Consider the following 27208-nt stretch of genomic DNA (forward strand, 5'->3'; position numbering starts at 1 on the left):
CTGTAAAAAGCCAAATAAAATCCTTTAACTGGTTACTCATGGCTAATTGGTAAATACCATTAAGGACTTAAAACGAAGTAACTCCATACTTTTTTTTTTTTTTGTCAATCTGACCCATTGCTGTGTCTGATCCACCAAGTAAAGATATTTTGTGTTCCAGCTGGGCTAAATCTAAGCCAAAAGAGGTGCAGCCCTACAGGTATGTACTGGCCCGAGGTTCACATGGAAAAGTTGCTTCACATGACAAACCATGGGCTGTGCTTGGTGCTGGAGCTACAGCTTACTCAAGACTTCTGACAGTGGGAGGAAACTACCAAACAACAGGAAGTCAAGGGTAGGGAAATTAAAAAAAAATATATTTTTTCAGTTCAGCCCAGAAATGGATGCTCAGAAATATGGGAACATAAAATCACTGATATCTAGACATACATGGCCTTTTTGACACTCTGCTGGGAAAATAATCCCTGCTATGAATGGCAATGAGGACAGTAATTTTTATTGTTACAGGATTTGGAGCCATTAAGGTATCTGCTATTCTTACTGCTCTCATTTTTAGTCTTTAGCCTCTAGCATGCCAGAAATTCAGCAAGCTTCTCCTCCCAAATAAAATCTTATCTACCTCTCTGTAGATGCAGGCCACATTTTGACTGGACTCCCAAGCCATCACTCTTTAAAGTAATCACATAACAGCATCAGGCTTTCACTCGGTAAAATTTATGTCTCAGACCTTTTCAAAACATGCCCTAGTGGTCAGCAGCAGTTGGCAGAGGTAGCTGGTTAAATCCAGAAAGCAGCTGGTCCAGCAAAGGGAACTGCACACACACTCAGCTGCTGTGTCGGGGTGGGATTGCTCAGCCTCCAAAGGGACCAACTCTATTCCTTTTTTAGGAGTGCCCTGGATCCAGAAGCACCTCCAGGATAAGCTGCCAAGGAGCACTGGCCAGCCCTGCTGTGGGCTCAGGTGTGACAGCCCGTGGGGCGCCGTCCCTCGGAGCAGCATCACTCAGAGCTCTCCCTGGAGCCAGCAAGCAGGTGCATCCATGGCAGCTGCCAAACACACCCATTCCATCCCTCCCGAGGAAACAAAGCAAACAGCTTTCATCCTCACACACCAGCCAGGCTCATCCCTGCTCACAGGCCCTCTGAAGGCTCTGCACCAATCTCTGCTTCCCAGGGAGGGGACAGGAGTAGGAGCACTACAGGATCATCCTCATCCTCCTCATCACGCCTTGGCTTCCCTGGCCCGTCCAAAGAGTTTAAACTCAGCAGCTGAGGGCTGCTCTACCTATTGACAATTTACAGATGTTTTGCTCACTTAATTTGTTCCACTATTCAGAAAAGCATGCAGTTACCTTAGCAACTACTACATCATATTTTATCTCCAAGCTGCAGAGCTTTCTCTTTCCTAAAAACAAACCCCACAAGTCTACTCATACTGCATGTAACCTTTGATATTAGTCCTAGCCATTTCAGGAAACAAAAATAGGCACAAGTGTAATGAAAATAATACTCTCACTTCTAAAATCTATTTAAGTTTTCCATTTATGAACAGATTTTCTTCGTAGATTTGCTTTATTTGACTCTTTTGTGTGTTTGGTATTCTCCTATGGGTTACAATCCGCATAAAGGAAATGAAGAGGACAAGGAAGAAGACCTGTTGTGATTTAAGGAGTGAGCTGGAATCCTGGGAGAAGACACATTAAAGAATCAAGGGCATATCTTGAAAATTGCTGCAGGAAGAAACAATGCCTTTAGGCCACTGACTTCTGTCTTTACTGAAGGACATCTACAATGAGAACACATCTATTTTTATATGACCAACCAACAAAACGCTGAAGGTTTTTCTAAAGTGAAAGATATATTTCTCTTAGCTAAAAGAAAGAATAATTATACTTGGAAAATATTTGCAGTTGGTTATGCACCAACATTGCTCCTGGGCACCACAGCTTCCTGCACCACGTGAATTTGAATTCCAGTGAAGCAAATTTGTTTTGAGAGGCAAGTTGTCATCACGTCATATGAAATGGAGACACGTACACAAACACTGAGTAACCTGGGACCTTCACACTGCCTGCTGCCAGATGAACCAGCCTTGCACCTACATGTGACTTCCACTTCTGGAAATGTTCCTGTGTTGCTGTCCAACAATGAATTGCACAGGCAGGAGGGGAAGAAAATTAAGAGCTTTTCTCCAAAAGGAATATATTTTTGGGGACATCATTTTGATTTATTTAAATCAACCAAAAAAGCACAGACTGCATTTTCTCACAGTTGTAAAAAATTATTAAGGTTTATCTTCAGGGATAACTAAAGTTAGTGAACTTGTTGAGTCTTCTGATTTCAGCAACTTAGTGATTTAAACCCATAGATCAGTGCTTACACTCAATTTCTAATATATTATTTTAACTACCTTTGAAGTTAGGAATAATCTTAAATACTGTCTTGAGTTAATACTTTAATAAAATAACTTCTGCAAAGGTCTTGTACAACAGAGTGTGATAACCTTTTATAGCTGTGACAGGATGTTTGATTTCCAGCTCCCTGCTCTGCAGTGCCCATTTGTGCATACTTGAATACACCAGAGAATGGAGCTTCTGCTTTCTACAAAAGCTGGATACCTTTCAAAGGTTAATTTTCACATTAAAGATAGATAAAATAAAAAGCAGCTGGACAAAGAATCTTTCTGGTCTTTCTTTTTTCACAGGAAGTTATTTTTTAATCAAAAAGGCACAGTACCTGTACAAAGTGATAAAACTTTGTGGGAAGCCATCAGTACCAAGTTCAATCCAAACTGACAATTTTAATTGCAGTTAATTAAAGTGTTGGTAGGGAAGTAATCTAGCATCCAATCAGTTATTAGTAATTAATCTTCCTGCAAATCTCACTGAGGATGGTCTGGGCACTCAAGCTCTATGTGGTTTTCCAGTTTACTGTCCCTACAAGTTTTCTCTTACCAGTTCAGCCCATTTTCTCCTCTGTACAGCAAATTCAGGCTATCTGACAGTTTTGTTTTTCTTTATTACCCTCCAAAATCCCCAGATGGGTCCATTGACTCTGGGTCTGTGGCCAGCAGGTTGCAAACACCTCTGCCAGCTCTAAGTCACTGCCTCATTTCAGCTGCCCCCCTCGCTCTCTGCTGTCTCCCAGGAGCAGCTCTCCAGCTGAGGCTCAGCAGGACTCTGCTTTGAACCTGCTCCTTCTGCAGTGCTGGAGGAAGTCTCTGAGGCTGAGCCCATGATCACCTCCCCAGCTCAGCACATGCGGCCTCCCAAACCTACTGACTATTTCTGAAACCACAGCAACTCTTGAATGAGGATTTATATTTTTATTTTTTTCTGTGACCTTTCTATTTAACACCTGCCTTCCTATACCCACTGTCCTGCTCTGCCCTGAACACCATGATTCGCTCTAATCAGAGATTTTAGAGGAAGACACTGAATTCCTATCTGCTGGTGTCTATTAAAAACTGTTACACACTTTGTGTCATCCCCTAATTCACCCTGCTACCATGTGCAATACTCTACCCTTAGCACAGATGTAGAATAACTAACTATACACAGCATTAACACCACTTTGTCAACTTCTCCCTTACCTACATCCCTTCCAGCAAGGCAGATGCAGAATGAAATGTTACCAAAAGGTAAAGCTCTATAAATGTACTCAGTTACCTTCTACATTAACATTTATTTAATTTAGTGAATAATTTGATGTAGTTCAAAGGCACCAGGAAACCACAGTAATGCCAACACAGCATTAAAATGCCTCAGTAGTTGCTACATCCTTTCTCTTACACCACTCAGCAGACGGAGCAGAGCTCCCCTCCTCAAGCTCTACAAAGAAGTGCTCCAGCTTTGATCAGTGATATTGAAATTGCCACCACACTCCAGTTTAGTGTGGATGAGTTTCAATGTTGTGGGGAAAGATTCACAATGTGTGCGACAACAGCTTGTCTAGGCTGCACACAGGCACAACCAGCACATATGAAATGAGTTACAGAAATTATATGAATTAATAGACTGCTGTAATTTATGCCACTCGTTCTCTCGGCATAATGCAGCACCATGCCAGCCATTAAAATTCATAAAAACAATTCATTGCTTTTTAATTTTTACATATTTATGAGCACTCATTTGAAATGAAAATTATTTTCTTATTGACACTTTCTTCCATCTTGACAAAAAAAAGTACAATTTTGAACATTAAAGCCTAATGACTTCAATATGTTTTGCAGATATTAATCATACTTGGAATGCCGCAAAAATGAAGAGACATTTATCCAACTCCAAAATACAGCAATCAAGTAATTAAGACACCTAATCCAAAGCCAATAAACAATATTCCAAGCAGCAAATGCAGTGATGTAATTATAGCTATAATAGGCACCTTTGCCTATTAAAAATATTTGAACAACAAAATAAAATTAATGGCAACCTCAGCTGCTAACATAAACAGAACCAACTTCCATTTTAAAAGAAAACAGATGTATTTTCTTAGGTTAAAATGCACAAAGCATTTCCTGTATGTGAGATGGTAGATATGAGACTGTTCAGTGAATTAGCACACAACTCAAAATGACTTAACTTTACAAACCACTTCATTAGAGGGAGGGAAAATCCGCCTTCTGTCTTGCAAAATAAACATGAAGTTGCCACATAAAAACTGGGAGGGACATGAAAGGCACAGGAGCACCCTGACAGGGTAAATCATTTGTTTTCATGTTAACATTCATCTAAATTTATTCATCATGATTCCTTGATAACTTTTCTGTTCTTCATTACATGGGTATAACAAGAGGAGATGGATGCTGGGATTGCTGTTTTGGAGACCACAGACTGACCCTCACCCTGTTTTCTGGGGGAGAAGGGAGAAAAAGAAAAAGGAGAAATAGAAAAGGAGGCACTAACAGCCACTTGGGATAGAAAAGCAGCATTTTTCTCAATACTTTAAAGAACACAATCCTTAATTTCTCAACAGCTCCATTAATGTAGAGAGCCTGTCCAGCCTGCCATGAAGATTTTAAAACATCCTTGGTATCCATTAGCATTCCCTTCCAGCAGCACCTCTACAACTGTATTTTGCTCTAATGCACTGGACAGAGCCTGGAAATTCCAGCAATCCAGGAGGACCAGAGAAAATCTGTCTCCTCTGCAAGTCCCTGTCACGTTTTCACAGTGGCAGAACATGAAACACACTGGTGTTCCACGCTCTCACACTGGTTTCACTCCCAAGCAGGGCTGAGGAACCAGCCACCATGTCCTGTGATCCCCCAAGCACACATTTCTTCTTCTCCACCCACCAGTTTGTACCACATACACCTGATTCTGCTCCAAGTACACGCTCAGATGGAAATCCAGCTCAGCATGCCTTACTACTGTAGTGGCACAGGAGTTTTAATTAGATTTTGCACATATATTAAGTAAGGGTTCTGAAGTGTGCTATTATATAAACCCAGATGGATAAAGTTTTCAAAATACAGCAGATGATAAAACTTCACTGAATGTTTGATAAAATATTGACATTTCCACACCCAATATTTGTAAAGCACTTGGGAGTTTCTATAACTACTACAGAGCTAGAAAAAGATCCTGACAACAACAAAAGCAAACAATTTTTATTCATGCTACTGTCTTCATATAGGCACATATATGGTCAAATTGGGTCTGGAACCTTAAACTCTGATCAATGACTTTCAAAAGTTTTCTACATAAGAAATAGTTTCATGCCAAGCAGTAAAACAAGTATTTGAAAGGATTTTTATAAAAAAGTTAGTACTGGGATTGTCAGGAGAATATATCTCTATTTCCAGAGTGATTGTGCATACTTCCCCGTGCTTTGAGAAAGAGAGGATCATTAACATTTAAATTGAAGTAAATGAGACCAATTTCTACTCTGAAGGGTCTGCAAAGCAGGAAACATGATCCAGCATCCAGCAAACCAGCAAATCAAGTCTGTTATCAGCACCTCTTGAATAAAACTCTGTGTAATGTTGTGTACCCTGCACGAAACACTTTTCTCAAGAGAGGCACAGCCCACAGTGACCTTTGAACAGGCAAGTAGGTGTTAGAATAAAAACAGCCTTGAGATGGTAGGGTTTGTAGTGACTTTACATTTACAAGGTGTATGTCAGCACCGGCTGTGTTTTAGGAGGCTTAGTAGATCCCTGCACTGTTAAAAATAACACAGAGCACTTCACTCCTTACAGTACTTACAGAACCTGAAATAATCTTGAACCTGACACGAACCACGACTCAAGAGGAAAAACTGGAGGAGGGTGAAAAAAGGGTTTTCGTTTTCACAGATTCGCCGGGTTTCAATCCAGCCACAAATGTGCAACATCCTGGGAGTGTCAGGAGTGTGGATCCTGCAGGGACACGTGGAGCAGGGCTCCAGGGCCCTGATGCATTACTAATGTGACAACAGATCACTGACATCCCTGTTAGGATCCAGATGTGTCACCTGAGGCTCAGATTTAGAAAAAAAATCCTCTCAATCACGCACCTGTCCTTCCCACAGACAGGTGCCACTGGGCTGCAGCTCAGCGGAGCTACGGCACTTTAATATATGGTGTCACATTAGCTCTGAGCTGTAACTGCAAGTCGAGTCCCTGTGGAATAATCTCTTCTGTGAGCACTTTCAAAAGTGCCTTGGGTAGGATTAGCTTCTGTCTCTGAACAGGGAAAGAGAACAAAAATATTTTGCCTGGGAAGGGAACTGTATAATACTCTTTTGTTTGTTATCCCTGCTCTTAGAATCTTCCCATTTGTAATTTACACTTTTATTACTGTATCAAAACATGGAACATAAAAGTTGAATGCCAGCTGCAGCCAGGTTCATAATGAAGAACACTTCAGAGCCCTAATGAGTGTTTAACACTCCCCTAATGCAGGCAGTGTACAACAATCATCTCTATAATCAGGTTATGAAGCTTCTTTGACGAAGTTCCCTCTCTCTTTCCCCCCCCTCCAACACAACAAACAGCCAGGCTGGCTCAAAAAGTTAGGAAGGAAAGGACACACCAACATTCCTACCAGACAGATTTAAAAAAACATATTTCAAACTTCAAACAGTGCTCAGGATCTGCTAGAAAAAAATGGAAAAAATATTGAAGAGTAAGAACGCAATATGCTTTCATAATTTTTACACCCTGATATTGCCAAGAGCAAGATTAAACTGTAAGAAATAATGACAAGCTAAAGCTTTGTCATTTGTGTGATACGTGCAACAATGGAAACAGCAAAGGAGTCATTTTCATCCCAATGTCTAACACTTGGTTAAGAGGGTAAAACCACATGGGTGAAAACACTCAAATTTCTTTCTTCACTGGTGGTGTGGCAGCCAAAGAGACCTGCACAGGCCTGGGTGGGGATGGAGGGAAGTGTCCAAAGCCACACTGGACAGGACTCTGAGCAGCCTGGTCTGGGGGAAGGTGAGGGATGAGCTCTAAGGTCCCTGCCAACCCAAACCTGTATGTGGTTCTATGATCATCTGAATGCTACAATCTCTTCAACCCCAGTTATTCAATTCTGGAAAATAAACCAGCCAAATAAGGATCAGCAGCTCTTAATATTTTTTTCCTTATGGTATTGAACTTGGAAACTTCAGACTGTTCCAAGTATTTATAGTTCACCATGTTTCACAGCTATAAGAGCCCAACTGGACAGCAAATGCCATCCAAACCTCAGTTATCATCAATTTTTTTTCTTTCTCTTTTCTCCACATTCATTAAGCCTTTCATTCTTTATCAGCAATGCATACAGAGGATGGGAATCCTTCCTCCAGAAAAAAACATTTTATTGTTGTTTCTCTCAGAATTTTAATTGTATTTTCCGAGATTAATGACCAATGATTAATGATTGTTTTAAATTTGGGTTTAACTACTGTATTGGATGAAGACTGAATCATCCCTCTAACTTCTGCGCAGTCTTTGGGCTTCTACCAAAAAAATAATAATTTTAACACAACTTATTTAATTTTTTTAATGCATGAACCATTATTAATCATAGAATCATGGAATTGTAGAATGGTTTGGGTTGGAAGGAATGTAAAGACCATGTAATTCCAACCCCCTGCCATGGGCAAGGACACCTTCCACTGGACCAGGTTTTTGGCAATATAAGGACAGGAAGGAAGTTAAGAATATAACACTTCATCATTGGTCTTTTGTCTAATATTTAATACCCACAAACTATTCTGTGTTCTGTACTAATCTGTATTCTGTGCTATTTCTGTAAGTAGGAAGTCCTTACCAAAGGAAGTGTCCAGCTCCCAGCTGGGTTTTTTCAGCACTAGCTGCAAATGTCACTTTTGCAGTTAACCATGCAGAGCATTCCAGCTCAAGGCAGAACCCTCTGTTAACGCAGCAAATGAAACCAACAGCAGCACAAAACCAGGCATTTCTGTACCACTTACACCAAAATAAACACATTTCTGCTGCTTACTGGTGGACAGCAGGATGAGAGCAGCATTCTAAGCCAGGCAGAAAACAGGGGGTTCCTAGATAAGCACGAAGTCCCATTACAGATTTGGGTTATTGCATCTTCTCTTGAGGTTTTGAGATGCCAGTTGTTGTGCTTCTGACCAGGGGTGAAACTCCCAATGGACTGAGCCCATCATTTCCAGGTATTTCCATACCCTGGCAGCACTCACACTGCTACACTGGTGCTCCTGACAGATTCCTGGTGATCTATTAGCAGTTTACTCTCTCTGATTAAATGCAAGGCAGCCAGACAGCAATGCAAATTAGCAAGCAGGAAGAATCATTAGAAATTTGATTCATTAGGGGAAAGAAGACAATAATTTCAAATAGGACTAATATAGTAGTTATAAACACATTTTCACTATGTCCTAATTTCAGTTAATTATGAAAAGACAAACTGTCTAGAAATATTAAGTTTTGACTGGAAATAGGGAAACTTTAATAATGGGTAAAGGCAACATCTGCAGGATGTTGAGCTTTTTTAAAAAAATACTGACCTTATTAAGAAAAAAGTGCATTCATATTCATATGGAAGTTAAAATCTGCCTTTAATGATTTAAGACTAAAAGCTAATGGGCACAAAGCTGGGTATATAAAATAGAGTAATTATACAGTTATAATGATACCTAAAATGACTAATATGATAATGTTTGTGTTTAATAACATGATATGGATACACTGTCACAATGACCTTAGTAAATCAACCATAGGCTATTCTAAATTATTTCTCTTTGGATCCTTCTCCCTCACCACCCAACACCTCTGCACAGCCCAGCATCACTGACTGCAGCTGAAAACATCAGTTACTCTTGCATGAAATTGAACTTTATGAAGAATAGGAAGTTACTGATGATCTCCAAATTCAGAAGTATAATAGAAATGCTTATCTTTATACTTGGCATAATTTAAACATTTATACACTAGTAATTTAAAATGGCTGCAATGCCTCATGGTTACGGGGTTTTCAAACGATAACTGAACAACCCAGGAACATTTAAAATTCTGCTTTTTCAAATGGGCTATCTCAGCATTCTGCTCCTATTCTGCTCCGTGGAATATAGGATTTTAATTTTCTCCTATTACAGTAAGCAATCATGCCTCTATCAGTTTTCCATCTTCACAACAGATGTGCCTATTCAAAGACCTCAACATTCACTTCCCAAAACAAATTCCAAAGTCAAACCAAGACAAAACAGAAAATATGGCCAATTATAACTTGTAGCCCATATATGCCATAAAAAAGAGAAAACAAGAAAAAATGATTGCTGTAAACAGCCTGTCAAACAGAAGCATTCCAATAGGATAAACATGACCTTTTCTTTAATATATATACAATCCACTTTCCCTGGAAAGCCAGACACGGGTCAGTGGGAGGACTGGATACTCCCTCTTCCAATTCTGAATGAGAAATACAAACAAGATAAAGTGAATTAAATGAAATGCAGACAATTTTACTGCAGTCTGCAAGAGAAAGATTTCAAATAGACTGTGATTGTCAGGACAAACTTGTTTAAAAGATTTAGCAAAAACTTAGCAAAAACAAACATGTGTATTTGTGCTTATAATGCCTGTAATCTGTTGAAGTATATTACTGCAAGTCAGGAGAAGTTTTAAAGCTTGGGTTCAGTTCAAACCCTCATTCTCAAAGATTTGTGTTTATTTATCAGCTAAGAATTTCCATAAAGGAGAAGAAGATGACCATCACAAAATTTCAGTGGGCTATTTCACATCTGGTCAGAAATAATTTAAAGTTACCAGCTGGGTTTCATTGCCTCCACTTAGGACCTGTCTCCACTCAGATGCAGTGAGGATGAAATGCCTGAACACAGCCAGAGTCCCACAGCCAAAAAAAAAAAAAGAAAAGAAAAAAGAAAACAACACAAACTCCACTTTTTAAATGCCTGAGTTTTGAAGACTGAGATTTGATTTGGACTGAACTCAATTACTCAGAGTTTACCAGAGTTGTGCTGCAAACTGAGGTTGCTGCATTTTTAAAACCCTGACAAATATCTATATACATGAGCCTGCTTCATCAGCAGTTTTGTTTCTTTTCCTGGGATGCTGAACTCTGCTGAAAGAAGCCTCATTCCAAGACTTCAGCATATAGAAAACTCCAGTTCACTTGCTCCCAAGGCAGTTTATTTACTAAAGACTGGTGCAAAATTAAACAATAAATTACATCTGAGTACAAGTTCATGATTTGGTTTAAAAAAACATCTGTTTCTGAGACAACAGAAAACCCATTTTATTTCACTTTTTTTTTAAAAAACATCTCTTTTGAAATACGAAGGTGATTTTTCTTTCCTGAATCTTTTAGCTTTGCTGTAATTGCAATAAAAAATGCAATCCAGTTCAAATGGTTGCAGCGGACACCAAACTCAGATGGGGGGGGGAAAAAAAGAACAATCCAAGTTTCTTAAACCCAACAGCTGACAGACAAAAGCCAGGTTTTACTGGACCTCATCCTCATTTATCTGGAGCACAGCAGGAATCATCCACGCTGCAGAACTGGGACACAAACCTTAAATCGAGCAAAATGTTTCCTTTCGGTTGGCATCAAAGACAAAGCAACAGACAGAAACAAAGCTACAATTTTACATAAACAAAAGAAACCAGGGAACACAATACCCTGAGGCTACATATATCTAGACACTAAGACTCCTTTTGGTCTCAGAATCAGTTTGATTTTTCTCTTGCTTTTGGGTAGATCTAAAGAAATAAAAACACCTCTTCCACCTTTGCAGACTCTGTTCAGGAAAGGTTTGTTGACCAAAGTGGATGCCTGGAGAAATAATATTGTTATTGCCTGTGGATGTACCAATAACTTCCTAGGTTAGGAATACAACCATGTGTTGGAAAGGCAAAACACACGAACCCAAAGTTTTTCAAAGGTGAATTCAGTAATGAGCTAAGTGTATAAACAATGGTGAACTTTAACCACTGCTCCTGTGTGTGCAACCGCAGAACACGTGCTCCAGGTGTTGTACAACCCTCCCTGGCTGCTCTGCTCTTTTGTCTCTGCCCTGATCTCCGGGAGGGGCCCAGGGTGGGCAGAGAGTGTGCTCTGAGCGCTCCTGATTTCTGGGAATGGCTGTGGGCAAAGCCAGGTCACTGTGTGCCTGCACACACTCCCATCCACCTCCAGGCTCCAGTGCCATGGATTTAGGTCAGGGATCAGTGAACTCCTGTGCTGATGGATTGAGGTCACAGGTCAGTGAACTCCTGTGCTTGCAGCACCATGCAACACTGGGACAGCATCTCCAGATGTGTAACCTGGAATCCCCCATCTTCAGCTGGAGAGTGCAGTGGTGAGTGGCAGACTGGTTTATGGGGCCCTGAGATGTCCCTGGAGGATGTGAGGAGCCACCTTCAGCAGAGCCAGATGTCAGCACCTGCTGTTTGCTGACTCCAAGACATCACACTGCAGGATACAGCTTACCTTAAAAATACAAAGTGCAATGATACCAGAATAAACAAAGCAGTACACTGCATTTCCAAGCCAAATTTCAGCTTTCACACTTAAGAAAGACTGTATTTGGGATAATAGTAGATTATAGTAAATTTAGGGGGCTAGATTTTTTTCCCCTAAATGTCTGAAATCTTAAAATACTTAGCATTTCCATGAGTCAAACAAATACCAAATTATTATCATAGATAAACGCCCATCCTCATTAAAAAAATAAAATAAAAACGAGAAAAACAAACAAACCAACCTACAAAACCCTCCCAAAATAATCCCTGCAAATACTCAAGAATTCATGTACCAAGCAAACAGATATTTGCATTATAAAAGGAGTTGGAAATGCCATCAAGCAGAAAAAGAAACAACACTGAAGTGATATACAGGGAGCCTTTCACTTCTGGATCACCTCTGGAGTGTGCTTAGAGCTACTTAGACTGACATTGAACTAAACCACAGGATAAAAAGAAGTGTTCACTTCACTGCTGTCCACTGGGCACTGAGGGAACTAATCCCTCCCTCGCCCAGAAACCTGCCTGGATCTTGCACATGGCCCAGGATGGAGGGAACACACACAGTTACATCCAGACTCACATTCCACCCTGGTTTCTAACCCTGTTATTAGTACAGTGCCCACGGCGTTTGGGATGTATGGGCAAATGGGTGTGGGGAAAGTCAGTCCTGAAACAAGGAACACCCTGGGGAAGATGGAAACCTCCTCCCTGATTCGAGGCTTCTATCAGTGCAAAGGGAAGTGGCTGGTCCTGCCAGGTTCCCTAACTGACCAACACTGCATCACAAATGTTTTCTGGGCAAATTATCACATTCATGTTGCTCCTCATTCTTTCCCAACCTTTCACTTCCCGTCCTTCACGGAGTTTTAGACATCCTCTTGATTTTTAGCTCAGCTCGTTCAAACCCCACCTTTTGCACAGAAGACCTTGGGTTTTTTCAGTTTCATTTGAACACTCTCCTCTAGTGCTAGAATTGAGCCAATTAAACCCACAAAGGCACTTGTCAGTAGTCCTTGGGATATCGATATGGTATTTACCTTCCTTAGATAAAGGCACTCGAGAGCTATTGACGGAGTTTAACCCTGCGCTGCCTGCACAGCACGGGCAGCTCCTGCTGCTGATCTCAAATAAGGCTCGAGGGGAAATAGTGAAACAAGCTATTTGCACAAAGCAAGACTAGGGGCAACCCAAGCCAACAGAGGAAATCTGTTGTTCAACCAAAAACTGAGAGAAGTCCTTTCTTTGCTCATGTGTGGCCTTGAGTCTTCAGAGTACAACACGACACCGAGCTTTAATGGGTGCAAGCTTCCACTTTACTCTCTCCCTATGAAAAAGGGCCTCTCCCTGCAGGTAAGCATCCCAAAATTCAGTGGCAGACATCTGTTGTTAGAGCAGACACCATGCTATAGCAAGCACAAATTCCCTCCAAAGCAAAAGCCAATTAATTGCATGTCTTACAATTTGTTAAAAAGAAACAAACAAACAAAAAACCCCCCAAAGTTTAATTGCTTTTTAATATAAAATCTTTACACTCTTTGCAGATGATTATGTTATTTCACAGTTTATTATAAAACATTTTCTGTTATCATTAACTGAAAGTTAATAGTTTTCTGGTGTGGTGGCTGGAGTGTAGTAACTGCAGTGACACACCAACATGAATTTTAAGTTCCTGCGTACGGCAGCAGTACTAATCTGACCTGCCAGCCAGAAACAATAGACAGAAAAATCCAGGTATATAAAAATTAGAGCTTACATTTTCCATGGTATTGAGCTTCCCTTTGTCACCAAAATAAATGGCAGAACACATAAATGGCAGAACTTTCCTGGAGTACAAGGCCTAAATAAACGGCTAAAGGGTAACTGCAGGTCTGGGTTCAGAAGCTGTTGGAAGCTTTTAGAGAGAACTAGGCATTTCAATGGTTCCTTTTTCCTGTGAAAACTGCACACATTTCATACATTTCACTCTTTTTAGAAAATGAAAGCAGACAAAAAAAGTATTATTCAAGTTCTGCTAGGGCTCTTCAGAGAAGACAAAATTGGGGATGGTGCAGTGTTTTACATTTTGCTGAGAGGGCTCTGCAGTCAGATGCCACCTCGGCCCTGCTCTGTAAAGGCAACGCAGATGCAAGCTTTGATTTAGACATTCAGTTCTACATGAAAACATTTAAGTCAGAACTTGCCACAGAAATCCTTCAGAAACCACACGGTTGCTCCGTGTCCTTGAAACAGCCACAGCTGTCTGCCTCGCCGAGGTCCATCCCAAAAAACACCTGACGCTCACACAACACATTTTGTCTCTGTGTGCTCTTAATAGGCTTCCGTTTACCTGCTGGAGTGCAACCTGTCAGCTTGGCCACCTCAAATGCCTGCGAGCCTCAGTGGTGTTTGTTTCCATCCCTTTTGCTCAAAGCCAGGCTGAGTAAAGGCAGCCAGGAGGTTTGAGCATCAATACGCCACTGGCAGATACTCTTAGAGGGAGAGATTTCCTGCCGAAGAGCTGGCAGCAGCCACCACAAGCTGCCCCTCTGAAGTCAGCTTTGTCCTACTTTGCTGAGTTTACTTCTTCAGTAAGAGGTCACAGTCACATGCACAAAGTTTGAGAAACTTCAGATGCCGTGTGTGGTAACACGTGGCTCACCACAGGGTGAAGAAAAGAAGGTAAAAATGTATGTAAAACTACCAAGCAGGAAGGGACAGAGGTGCTCCCAATCGCTTGCTGTAACTGGGAGACAAGTAGAGTATTTCTCAGGGGAGCTCCTGGGAGTCTCCTTTACACAGCTCCTTCTAATCCGTGGTGCAGCTTTACAAACATCCTTCCATTTAATATCAATGCTGGCACAAAGACTGGGCTCACTGTATCTCTGCACTGAGCCAGCAGCACTCATTTCTCTCAGCACCACACAATTCCCTCCTTGCTTCAGGCATTTGGAGGGAAAGCACAAAGTGCTTTTGTGCCCCCCAGGCACCTGCTCAGCAGCTGAAGAGCCTCTGTTATTTCTGTCACCGTGGTGAGCTGCCCTCCATCGTCCTTCCAAGAGCCAATTCTTTGGAGCTCTCCAACCCATCTTCCCCTTTGTAGCTCCAATTCTGGACAGGGAAAATGACCTCTCATCTGCCTCAAAGCAGTTCTCCTCAAAGACCATTCTGGACATGGGAAAAGAAAGGGAGCTTCATGTCACCCTGCTTACAAGGACATCTGCACTTGAGTTTTAGTGGAGTACAGCCTGTATTTCCAGTCAGCTGAAACTGTTTTTGGGGGATCACCTACCATCAAAGCACATGGATCACATGCAGACCAAGCACCAAACAACACACTTGGCTCTAGGTCTAATGTGGACTAGAAGGGTCTGCATTTCTAGGTCTGTTCTCAGTACATCCTGCTCTGAAATTCAAACTTCTTAAAAGCTTTTCCTTCCCCTCTGCAACATCTGAGTAAGAGCTCACTGTGCCACACAGCCACTGATTTCAGAGCAGATCAAAATTTCTAGGTTACTATTGTAAGCCTGACTTAAAATTTTTACACCAACAGTCATCGTGTAACAGCCCTGGTTTAAGAAAACAAATGCAGAAATAAGGTTCCAGCCGTTGTCTCATCTGGCCCTTGAAATTATGATTCTTCCACAACAGAGAAGTTAATTGAATTCCAATTTTAAATGTACCTCTAAGACAAGAAACACACTGTACACATTACAGCATCCCATGGTGAGAAAGAGTCTTTGATAGAATTAGAATTTGCTTTCTTGCATCTCAAATGCAAATTTCTCTGGAGATAGCTAAAAAAAATCTGGTAAGAAACAAAAAACTCTTCAGCAATAAAATATTTTTAGTACATAAACAAACCAAAATATTCTCATTTGCATATGGTGCATCTTCATCTCCTGTGACATTTTTTATTTTTATCCTATATGACAATGCTACTGACAAACTAAATAACCAGAAAAAGCAAGCGACATTTCTGATGCCAGATGCTGAAGATCAATAGCTATTTCCCAGAGTTTATGGCATAATTAAAATTTGTAACAGGAATAATTTTCTCTTCAGCCCCTCAGGCTAAGTCTAGAATTATTGACTAAGTCTAAGTTATATAGTGTAGCATTTGTTATTATGTTTATGGATAATATAAAGGATTTTATGCTTTTTTCATATAATCTGGTAAGTATAGAAACAGGAACTAGGAAAGAATTCTCTGTATCGGGAAAGCAGGAATTACAAACATTTTGTTCTTCAGGCATGCAGAAGACAGGGTTCATATAATTATCTGCTAGATAAGCTGTGCTCCAGTTTACAGGAGGTGGCCACAATGCCCATTAAGTGCCAGAGAACTGAATTTCCAGTCCCTCAGAGCTCACCGTGCCTTTCCTCCATGGAGGGGGTACCAGGCCCCAGAGTCACTGGTGCTGCCAGGAGCTGGAGCAATATATGGTAATTTAAATTAAATTTACTGCCATATGGGAATGGCTGTATATTTATAACCTCAAGAGTCTGCCTATGCTTTCTTCCACCCAAGGCATACAGACAGCAAAGAAGAAGAGAGCAGAGCTGATCAAGGACAACTGCACTTCCATAAGGATGGAGAAACAACAATCCTGCACAACCATCCCATGGCTTGGGTTTTCTGTAACTATCATGTCAAATAAACTTGGTTTATAAGTGAAAAGAGATGTATTTATTTGCTATCAGCCCTAAAAACTCATCCCTGGGCAGTGGAAGAGTAACTGGATTATTTCTTACTTGTGTCTCAATCAAGGCTAATAACAACACAAACCAAATTAAACCCTCCTGATACCAGTGCAACCCCCATTCATTGCATTTTCACAAATAAAGCAAAACTAGAAAGTTGGTAAACATTTCTGCTGATGAGGCACAAGAACAAATACAGTCTGACTCAGTCCCTCTTTGCAAGGCTAGCAGGAATAAAATGTGGTAAACTTAATTGTGTTATGAAGGCACAGAAAATCTGAGCATACACAGACAGCAGAAATGCCACTTTTAAAAGCAGTACTTGAAGAAAAAGATGAATATATATACAAATTGACAAAGCCAGCTATTATGCCTAGAACTATGGATTCAGAGTAACATTTGTGCTAAAAAGCACAGCTCCACTTTCTGTAACTGTTTCTACAGGGATAGATTTAGTTACCTTCAGCTTATGCTTTTTGTTCTTCTGAATGCTAAGAGAGCTCCAGGATACGACCAAAATTTAACCAGAAACATGAAACTGGAAAAAGGCAGAAGCAGCTGCAGCAACACTCCAAGAAAGCTGACCCTTGGTACCAGGCAGGCCCAAAGGTACCAGTGGCTCTCCACAGCTGAAACACGACAGTGGACTCTAAAAAACCCAGAATTTTAACATTTGAGTGAAAAGCCCCAGCATTACATGGAACATGCATTTTTTTTCAAGAGGGAAGAAGATGATAAGTCTCTTTGAAGTTCATTGTTGGTTTGCAATGATTTTTAGCTCCTTGCCTGATGTACACGAAGTCAATCTTTGTTGCTTCTCCAACTGCTGACTAAATGCAAAATGAACAGCTTTGCAGTTATTAGTCTCAGTTCTATATATCCCATAATCAGGAGACTAATTAAGAAACTGGGCCTTGAGGGGGGCAGGGGGGATGCAGAACCAACCAAACAAACCCCCCAACACAAAACCAAACACTCAGGAAAAAAAAATTCTAAAGACCTGGATCAGAATGACATTCCAACAAAAACCCAACCTCACTTGTCTTTATAAAACACAACTCAAGAACTTACTGCAAGACATGATAGCATTTAGGACACTGCTTCACTTTGCTGATGATCAGTGGAGATGCTGTTTATTCAAGAAAAGGAAAAAATAAAATAAAACCTCTCACCATCACCACCTTTTCCACTAGGACTGTGGAATGATATCCCTGTACAGCGATGGAAAATTTCCAGCCTCTTCCAGAAAACTTCCAGTACTTGAAGAAGGAGGAAAAAAGAGCTTGTCAGGGCCTGCTATGAGTGCAGAGCACTCTTTAGTTTATGAACTAGTTCATATCTGCATAAGAAGTTTACATAAAACCAGGTTTCCTTTGCCTGAGCTGCTCAGACCACATTGATATTCCCCCCACGCCAACCTCTGCTCTTTGCTTTCCTCCAGTAAGTGACTGACTTTCAGAAAAAGAGGTGCAGGAGCAGCCAAAACAAACATAACCCTTACCACACACACTGAACAATGATGTATTGGGGGAAAAACCAACAACTTCCCTTGGATCACTTCCCTAGAGTGGCTAACACTGAATCTGACAGACCCTGCTGCTGACAAGGGCTAATTGCTACTTTTGGTAGAATTTCAAAGTTTAAAGCAGCTTTATGAGGAAAAGTTTTTAAACACTTTGCAAACATCATCCTTTTGCTGTACATCTACAATATTTTCAATTTCAGTTTTACTTATTGCAGCAAGATGTTGCTATCTTGTTTCATTTTCAGGCACGCATATTAGGATGCAATCATCTGCAACATACCTTTAAGAACTGGAAAAGATTGTGACAGCAAAACAACAATAATACCAAGCAGATTGGAGCTGAAAGTCTTGGGCTTGATATCCAGTTTTGTGGTCAATTTTCACCATTGCAGGCAGATTCCCGCTTATCATGCTTCAATTTATGCAGTTTTCTCAGATTTAATATGCTTTTATTAGTGATAGTATTTGTGTAGAACTGAAATCTCAACTCCTGATTTGTGAGCACATATGAGCTGGGAAATGAAAGCTAAAAAAGCCCAGGTATTCCTGTGATAAAAGAGTTAAAAGCACCCTGAAAATGTTCAAATGACTTCAGCTGAAGAAAAAAAGAGTGCTCTGTGCTGTTCCAGCTGCTGATGGCTCTGCGGGACTATTTAAATCGTGTATTTTTCACAGCACCAGGATAGTGATCAGAACATACTTCTCCAGCTTTCTAGATTCACCACTTTGAAATGAAAGTCAAAAATCTACAGGAGGCAGCAATAAAACGAATTATTTTAAATTACCTATTGTTACTGTACCTGGTTGGGGAATAGAGCCAAGCTGTGCAAGAAATGCTGTCACAGGAAACCCTTGCTATTATCATTCAAAAAGAGCCAAAAAGGGACCTGGTGATGTTCTGTCAGTAACTGTCCAGAGAGCAAACCTCAACTGGCAGGGCTGAGGTCATCCAAGAGCAAGGAGAGAGGAAGCACTTTCACAATGCACCTTCAGAACTGGCACCTTTTGTTAGAGAACCCCCAGTTAATAACTGCAGCTGATTACAGCATTCATTAGCATTATTTAGAGTCGGGCTCAAAAACACAAACCTGAAAGGAAATTGTTCATGCAGCCTAGGAAGCTGGGTAGACATGGTAGCCAAGAAGCAAGAAAGACATTTGAGACTGAAATTTGCTTTCTGGGACATTCCCTTCTCAATTCCCAGTGCTTCATGCAAGCACACCAGGATCTTTATGTAGGCTCTTGATATTTTCCTATCACCTCTCTCAGCAAAAAAGTAGTAGCTGCTTCTTTTAGACCTGGTCTGTAAATATTTCATGAAACTACATATATATTGATCTAAAAATCAACATCAGAACACAAGAACAAACCCTAAGGAACACACACTCAGAGCTCATCCAAAGCCCAGATTAATTACAGAGGGAATCTGAACTTGCTGGGAACTGCTTTTAGAAATAATGCAGCTGTTTAATAATATGTTTAATATTAAATATATATATAATGAAACCAGTTATAAAAATGTTTAAGTTACATTAATAAACAGCACATAAGGGAGCCCTGAAGAAAACCCAAATTTTCTATGATGTTTTATTAATAATGGTTATATGGCTCCCCTCATTCTTGCTCACTTACTTGTGCCTCTCCAGAACCAGAAGAACAAGCTGCATTAACTCAAACTTCTCAATTCAGCTCTCTCTTCTTGTGGGCCAGAGGCAAGCAGGGATTACCCACACCTAGCAAGCCAGCAAAGATGCTGCCATCATCTAGCAACACAATACAGTGTAAAATCAATTACAACTCATGTACAATGTCATCAAATTAAAATTTACAGTAATTGCATCTTGTGGGGCTTATATTGTCACACTCTCCAGTAAACAGTACTTAATTCATGAGAAGACTGAAAACAACAACTCATGTGAAGGGAACAGATCTTGATTCTAAAAGCAAAAAAACCCAAGAATGACAAAAGAGGGGAAAAAACCCAAACCACCACAAAAGTACAAGGTACTCCTGGTGAGCTTCGGTGCATTTCTGAAGGGCTCTCAGTGCACTGCCTGAACCAGGAATCAATCCATGGCTGGCAGGCACAGCCCCATTGTTCAGAGCTTTGCTCTTTTCACTTGTCACACCCCGGCTGCGGGAACGGGGCTCTGAACCACTGCCAGCAGCAGCAGAACAACAACTGAACAGAACCAAGAGTTAATTTACTCTCTGGGCTTACAGTACTCGGTGCAAAACAAAACTGCTGTGATGGCAGAGTGACCTTATATTTACTGACTGACCAGATGGTGAGAATTACTGACTTATGTAAGCCCCAAGCCTCCTTCCCCATCTGACGGCTGCTGGGGGAAATCAAATAAAGGGCTCTGCGTAGTCTTTAGGGCTCCAGCCTAATCATCACAACACCATTAGAAGAAAATGCTGCAGGGAAAGGCAAGGAGGGAGCATGACTGAAACCCTGGATCCTCGAAACCAGGGGCTTTTTTTTCACAGCAGAACTGAAGCCATGGGTACAGCAGAGCAAAAAGGTTTGTGCACCTGCTGCCCAGGCCGTATCTCTTTTGCTAATGAATAAGTGAAGCCAGCCTCCAGGGCTGTCAATCTGGCACCTTTAGTAATTCACACAAGCCTCAAAGTTCTCTAAAAATAAATAACATGAAAAGGAACCCAAGTTGTCTCACTAGCGGTGGTTTTGACAGGTATCTTGAGTAATGTTAATCTTTGCACCTTTCTTTCCTTAAAAAATGCCAGTTGAATCACCAATTATTTGGGACAGTTTCTAAAAACAAGCACACATGGAAATAAGGTTGATGGCAACTGAGAAAATGACAGTGGGGGTGTGCATGTGTGTTTGCATGTGTGCACACATAGAATATTTTTTTTTTTAAGCCAGAATTACTGTGCAGCCCTAATTCTTGTCCCACTTCCATAAGTGCAAATCAAGAGGAATTCCATTTGACTAAGCTCACTTAGGCTAATGGAGAAAAGGCACAAATTAAGCCAGAATCTCAATCATAGTTCCCAAAAGACCTATATAAAATACAACGTGCTTGAAAATATTTTCCATCAGTTTTATTTGTAGATTACATGGGCAGAAGTGAAATAGCTCCTCATGTACAGCACAAAAAATAAGATTGGAGTTAGACTGGACAACCTTCTGAGCAGCAAACCCCTGTAACCTGAATGAAGAGAGAAAGAAACAATACCAATTCTTTCATTACCATGCCTGAAATGGCATTTAGATCTGTACAGCATTGAATATTCCTGCTGCTTTACTCAGTATTAAAATATAGATCAAAATGTAATTTGCTGCCATATATTTTCTGGATCATTCCTACATATTTATTAGCATATAGAAAAAAAAAGAAAAAAAGAGAGAGAGAAAGAAAAAGGCAGTGGAACAGAAGTTCTCTGTGAACTAAACCTGCTCCAGCACTGATGGAGTTATTCCCTACAAAATATGGAAATCTGAGACACACATTTGAAACCCTGGATTACATGCATGCATGCATATAAAGAATAACTTCAAGGGAAAAATAATAACACATCTTGTCACTGACTAGAAAGTTACCACTCCAGCTCTCAGAAAACCTTTTGAAAATTTTACAATGGTTTAAGGATTCTTGCAAAACACAAAATAGACACAAAGATATATCCCTTGTATGCAGAGCATGAGAAAGAGGCCAGGAAGAAACTGGTAACGTCGAGCAAAAGAAAAGCATGGGCTGAATGTCAGGGGAAAAAACCCACTGAATGCAAAGAAGATAAAATAATGGAATAATTCCCCAGGATGATAATATTTTCTGGGATGTTAAAACAGCCTGTTGAAAGAAAAAAGGGCTACTGGGAAAACATTCTTTCTCAAAGCAAAAACTTGACATTAATGTTGCAAAAGAAGGACTAAGCGGGATTTATGAAGTGTTGCGTTCAGGATTCTACTGAAAATTTAAAATACCTAGGACAGAATACTCTGTTCTTACAGTTAGTCACACAAGTGCCCACAAGGGCTATTTTGTATGCATGTGTTGGTGTAACCTCAGCACAACCCACAAAAGGAAAAAAAACACAAAGGCAACAAGCAGAAATAAGCCACGAATGCCAAACAGAAACAACATCCTTCATCTCCCTGCATCTGCCATGCCCTGCTCACATGCAACAGGCAGGAAATTTGAGCAAAATAGTTGTGCAAAGCACTTCCTACCCAAAAAGCAGAAGGTTTAACAAAACTACAGAACTGTAACCCCAACCACGGATCACCTTCAATTTAAAGCAACCTTTATTGACAGCACAGTGCCAAATGCTTACACGATCTTATCAGACCTTTCCTTGCCCTCCTAAATGCAAGCAGTGGGGTTTTTTTTAAATAATGCATTGCAGAGATGAGTGATGTGGATTTCCTCCTTTCCCCAAACACAAGCAAGGACAAGTCCCCTCGCGTGGACGCGCCGCACAGCCGGCAGCAGAACAAGCTCCCGCACGCAGGGCGAGGATGCCCCACGGCATTCCACGTGTGCTTACCTGGCTGGGCTGCACTCGCTGCACTGGGCTCGTTCTCTCCCATTTCCACGGAATTATGAACTCCCCTGAGAGGAGCCGAGCTGTTCCAGCCAGGGGACGTGGTTGCCGTGCAAGTTCTGACCTCCTGACTTTCCACCGTGGCGCGGTAACCCAATACCTGACTTTCTTCTGGGAATAATCAGTATCCTGCTTCCTGAGCTACCTGGGCCTGCCTGACCTGTTTCTCTATAAACTGACATCATATCCTTTGATCTGCTTTGATTAACATGTGCTTTGGGCAAGGCTGCTTTGTCTCCTCTTGGCTCCCCACCCTCTCCTTTCACTTTCACACGGGCTGCAAGATGCAGCGTCTCTCTGGTTCGTGGCAGGTGTTTGGCACAAAATGCTAGAGACCATAGAAAGTTTGCAACTGCTTCTAGAGAACCTCTGAATTTGCATTTCATAGGAAACACAAATGTTAACTATCAAACCTGGGATGGGAATTTTGCAGCTCTCCACCAAGGAGAACAATGATTGCTGCCCATGCAGAGCCCCTTGGCAAAATCTTCGCAAAGAACCTCAAACCCAACCCACCCTTCCCCTGCCTTTCCCAAGGATTATCCCCAAGGAAAATGCTTTCCTTCAACACTGCAATTTCAGTATTGTTTTGACTGTTTAACAAAAAGGGCTTCTAAAGAAAACAAAAGGTTGTTTTTCTTGTCTTATCCTCCCTCTCCAGCACAAGGAGATAATCTTATCCAGCCACACTCCCAACTGAGTTACAAGAAAATATTTGCTCTTTTCTGCCACGTAAATCAAACAACAGGTGTCTGATACATTTGTAATCAATTTGTTGAAAAAGCACACCTGTCTCTCTGCCTTCAAAGTTAGTTTTATTTTAACATTTACATTTGCAACTGCCAATGACAAAAATCAAAGAGAAGACACAGCGTTATTTTAAAGGAACAAAAAACTGCAATTTAAAAGAGGTAATTAGCTCTCCCCATGTTAATCTCCATCTGGATTACACTCAAAGTGGTCTAATCAATAGCGTTAGAAAGGTTTTGTAATCCAGAAGCAATTAAGTCTGTTTTTAAAACTAAAATGCATTGTTGTTTCTTCCTTTTTTTTTTAAAGTATTGAAACAGAAATACAGAGGGTAAAAACTAGAAGATGAGTTTTTCAAGATAATTCAGGCTAGGTAAAGTGTACTTTTCAAGTAAAATTTCTGAAACAAACTACACTAATTCAAACAAAACTCTCATTTAGGAGTAAGAACATCCCCACCCCTCGAGGTAAGCATCACATCAGCCAAAGTAAAAGATATTTATGTCCTGAGTTTTGCTACAGAAGGTAAATCAGACATCCCCCAAACCTCAGTCCTAAGAACAGTGAATTCCAAAAGAAGTTTTCACTTGGTTCACAGAAATGGAGTTTACAAGAAAATGCTCATGCTTTATTCTTGCCTGATTATTACATAGTTGGGTTAATTCAACTGCTCCACAGCCAGAAAAGACTCTTTACCAAGAAAACAAAGAGAGAAGAAGAATATAATTAGGTCTGAAATTAGGCCTTTTATTATTTTATTTCTGTTAGCAAGCTGAGCTATTGCTACGTATCCCCCCATAATCAGCTCATGGCCCAAAATTTGCAGTCAGTGGTTCCTAAAATTCACCAGGCTCGTGCATCCCCCTGTCATTTACTGCCAATGAGCTGAAGCTGCCCCTGGCCAGCTCAGGGTCAGTGCAAGGGGTGAGATGCCAGCAGACACCTGGGGAATCTCCCCAGCTGCTCTGAGACTTCCAGTTGCAATGCTGAACATCATCTTTGAATTAATTCACTGAGTTTTCTCTGGAAAGTGCCAGCGAAACATTCCACTGAAACATCCGTTCAGTGGGTGGAGGTTTTCAGCTCAGTTCTAGTGCAGCTTCCTCTGCTTAAGGACAGAGATTAAATGAAGTTATTTTGGCATGCAAAGAAAAGAGTAAGAAAGAACTTTGGTGGATTTGTGTTTACTTCAAGAGTGAAAAGCCAAAGTGGTCTTTCCTGAAAGCTTCTGTTAGGACAGCCACAGGACAGCAAGTGTGCAAGAGCAGACAATGAGCCTTTATTAAAGGCTCCATGTCTATTCCTGCTTTTCAACCAGGTCCCTACTAAGAAAAGAGATACCTAAATTGCACAATCCATTCCTGGGGACAGCAGAGGAGCACATTCAGAAACGTCTCCTTGACCACCAAACTTGGGGAAGTCAAAGATTTGGTACTGAGCTTTTATAAAAAAACAAGTTTGGGTTGTTCTGTTTTTAATACATGTTTAAGAAAAACAAGTTTATTTATCAGTGACTTTCTGCACTGCAAAGTAAAATATATTTGATAATTAACTGATGAAAGAAACATCTAAAGCATTTCTGCCCTCTCCAAACCCAAACTGTCCAACTCTTGAAAGAGAAATCCTTAAATGACCTATGTTAGTATTACTTCTAAGCATGGAAAAAATGACAATGATTAGTTTTTACCCTCACTGCTGTACTCCATGAGGTGTCCCCCCACCCCCATAATGAGAGCTACTCATCCCAAAAAGAAGGAAATCTAAGGCTATATAAATAACTCCTCTCCTTAGCTACTGAGTACCAGCACTTCCTTCAAGAGTAAGGTTTTGATTTTAGGCTTTTAGCACCTACAGAAGGATTTTGTAGTTACAGTTCTAGCATTTTCTCACATCACCTTCTGTTAACTCTTAAATATTTTTAAGAATTCAAGAGATGAGAGTGATAGTACTGAAAATACTTCTTCCCCTGAAATGAAGACTACAAGTGGGAATAGCGCAAAAAGGACGGAAACTCAAGATTTTTCACACTCCCTCTCTCAACAATGACTGATGGTGAGAAGTGGCTTTCTTGCTTTTATGCTCTCCTAGAACTGTTTGTTGTGCTCAGTTGTGTGCAATGATTTAAATGGAGTGTTTTCCAAAGGAGGAACTCTTAATTCATTCACCCTCTCCAGAAAGACCCAAGTGTGAAAATGCAGTGGCTTTGTTCTGCTTCAAGAAAGGAAAGGAAAAAAATAAAAAAGAAAGTGATTCTATGTATTTACTGCCCATCAAATACAATATTTCTTAGTCTAAAGAGTGCATCTGACAGAAAGTGAACAGAAATGTAATTTGATGATTGCAGTGATCAGGGCTGAAAAAGAGAAAATGCAGTTATGGTGTGCAGGAAGCCATGGCAAGCTGCTCACTGTGTCTTCCTGCTGACACCATGGATGCTTGTAAGCCTAAATTCCATGTCACTGGAAACAGAGCACACCCCACCAACAGTGCTGAGAATTGGCAGAGAATATTAATTTTGTCACAAGTTTCCTAGAGTAGGTCTGCAAAGCCAGAGGCCCTCACAACTGAAAGCCTTCAGAAAAGCCAAGGTTTCCTCTATGTGCTGCCAGCAGCAGAGACCTTGCACAGACAGCACTGAGCACTGAGCAAAGCCCAGGAAAGACTTACTCCACCATTCCTCATCATGTTTTATTTCCAGCTCTAATTGTGCTAACCACTTTTTCACCAGTTGCAAGGATGATGTGGTAGAAAACTTCACACAGATACTAACATTACCTCTTTGAAACTTACTGAGAAACAAAATATATTTGTTCTCATTTATTTCTAAGCATTAATAACAGGTGATCAGAACTGAAGGGAACAGAAAAAGCTCCAAAACACCACTCTGACCTGCAACTCAGTGATGTGGACTGAACAGAATCAAGATTTAGATCTTCCAGACCCCAGAGAAGGTGTTTTCCCCTTTAGCCACTTTGCTGGGGGATGGCTGCACAGAGGAACAGTCTCCTTTTCCAAAAGCACATCCAGCAAAATGACTGACAGGTTGTTCAAGCTCTCCCTAATCCCTTGCTGAGTGAGAAAATCACATGCCAAGGGAATTTATTAGTATGCAGAAAAAGAAGGATTCATTATTTTTGTTGTTTTGTTAACAATGCATACATTATTTTCCCAATACCTGAATTATGGGTAACTGTTCTATCTCTCTGAGACTTAACAGTCCTGACATGATTGATAATGTTAACACAATGTGACCTGTTCTACCTTTTAGGACCTAAGAAAACTCAGAACCTCTCTCCTTCCTCCCTCTCAACATCCTGATTTGGAAGGCTGAAACAAGACCACTTTCCTCACAGACGTATTTTTCCCTCCACAGAAAACAGGTGCTTTGTCAAAATGCAATTTTTGAAGTTCCTTTAAATTCCATTTTCTAATCAGTTCCTGCTCCTCAGTTTTCACTCCCAGAGCATTAGCAACCAAACCTCAAAAAAAAAAAGTTAGCAATCAAAATCAGCAATGGCCTCCTGATTCACTTTTAATGTTTCATACTTCCTAGTTAATGAAAATATAAGTCTGTAGAAAATAAATAACAACTCAAGCTTCAGCAGCTTCAGACTTCAGCAGCTGAAGGATGAGTGCACAGAAGCCAAAGCTGCAGACACATTACTGTGAAGTTGGTTTGCAGAAGGTAGAAAAAAAGAAGGATTAGTTTCTCTTGTTTCCTTCTAATT

General features: G+C 40.7%; 1 protein-coding gene across 1 annotated transcript in view; it reads right to left on the reverse strand.

Annotated features, from left to right (window-relative positions):
* Nucleotides 1-22716, reverse strand: part of NAALADL2 (N-acetylated alpha-linked acidic dipeptidase like 2) — a gene marked incomplete at its 5' end in the record, with an annotated part of 294310 nt that extends 271594 nt beyond the window's left edge. Inside the window, one exon of the mRNA XM_084212314.1 lies at nucleotides 22674-22716. Coding sequence (XP_084068440.1) covers nucleotides 22674-22716 — 43 coding nt within the window. The remainder of the gene's footprint in view (nucleotides 1-22673) is intronic.
* Between the last annotated feature and the right edge of the window lie 4492 nt (nucleotides 22717-27208).

Source organism: Fringilla coelebs, assembly GCF_963513975.1.
Source record: "Fringilla coelebs genome assembly, chromosome: 10".
NCBI classification, from domain to species: domain Eukaryota; kingdom Metazoa; phylum Chordata; class Aves; order Passeriformes; family Fringillidae; genus Fringilla; species Fringilla coelebs.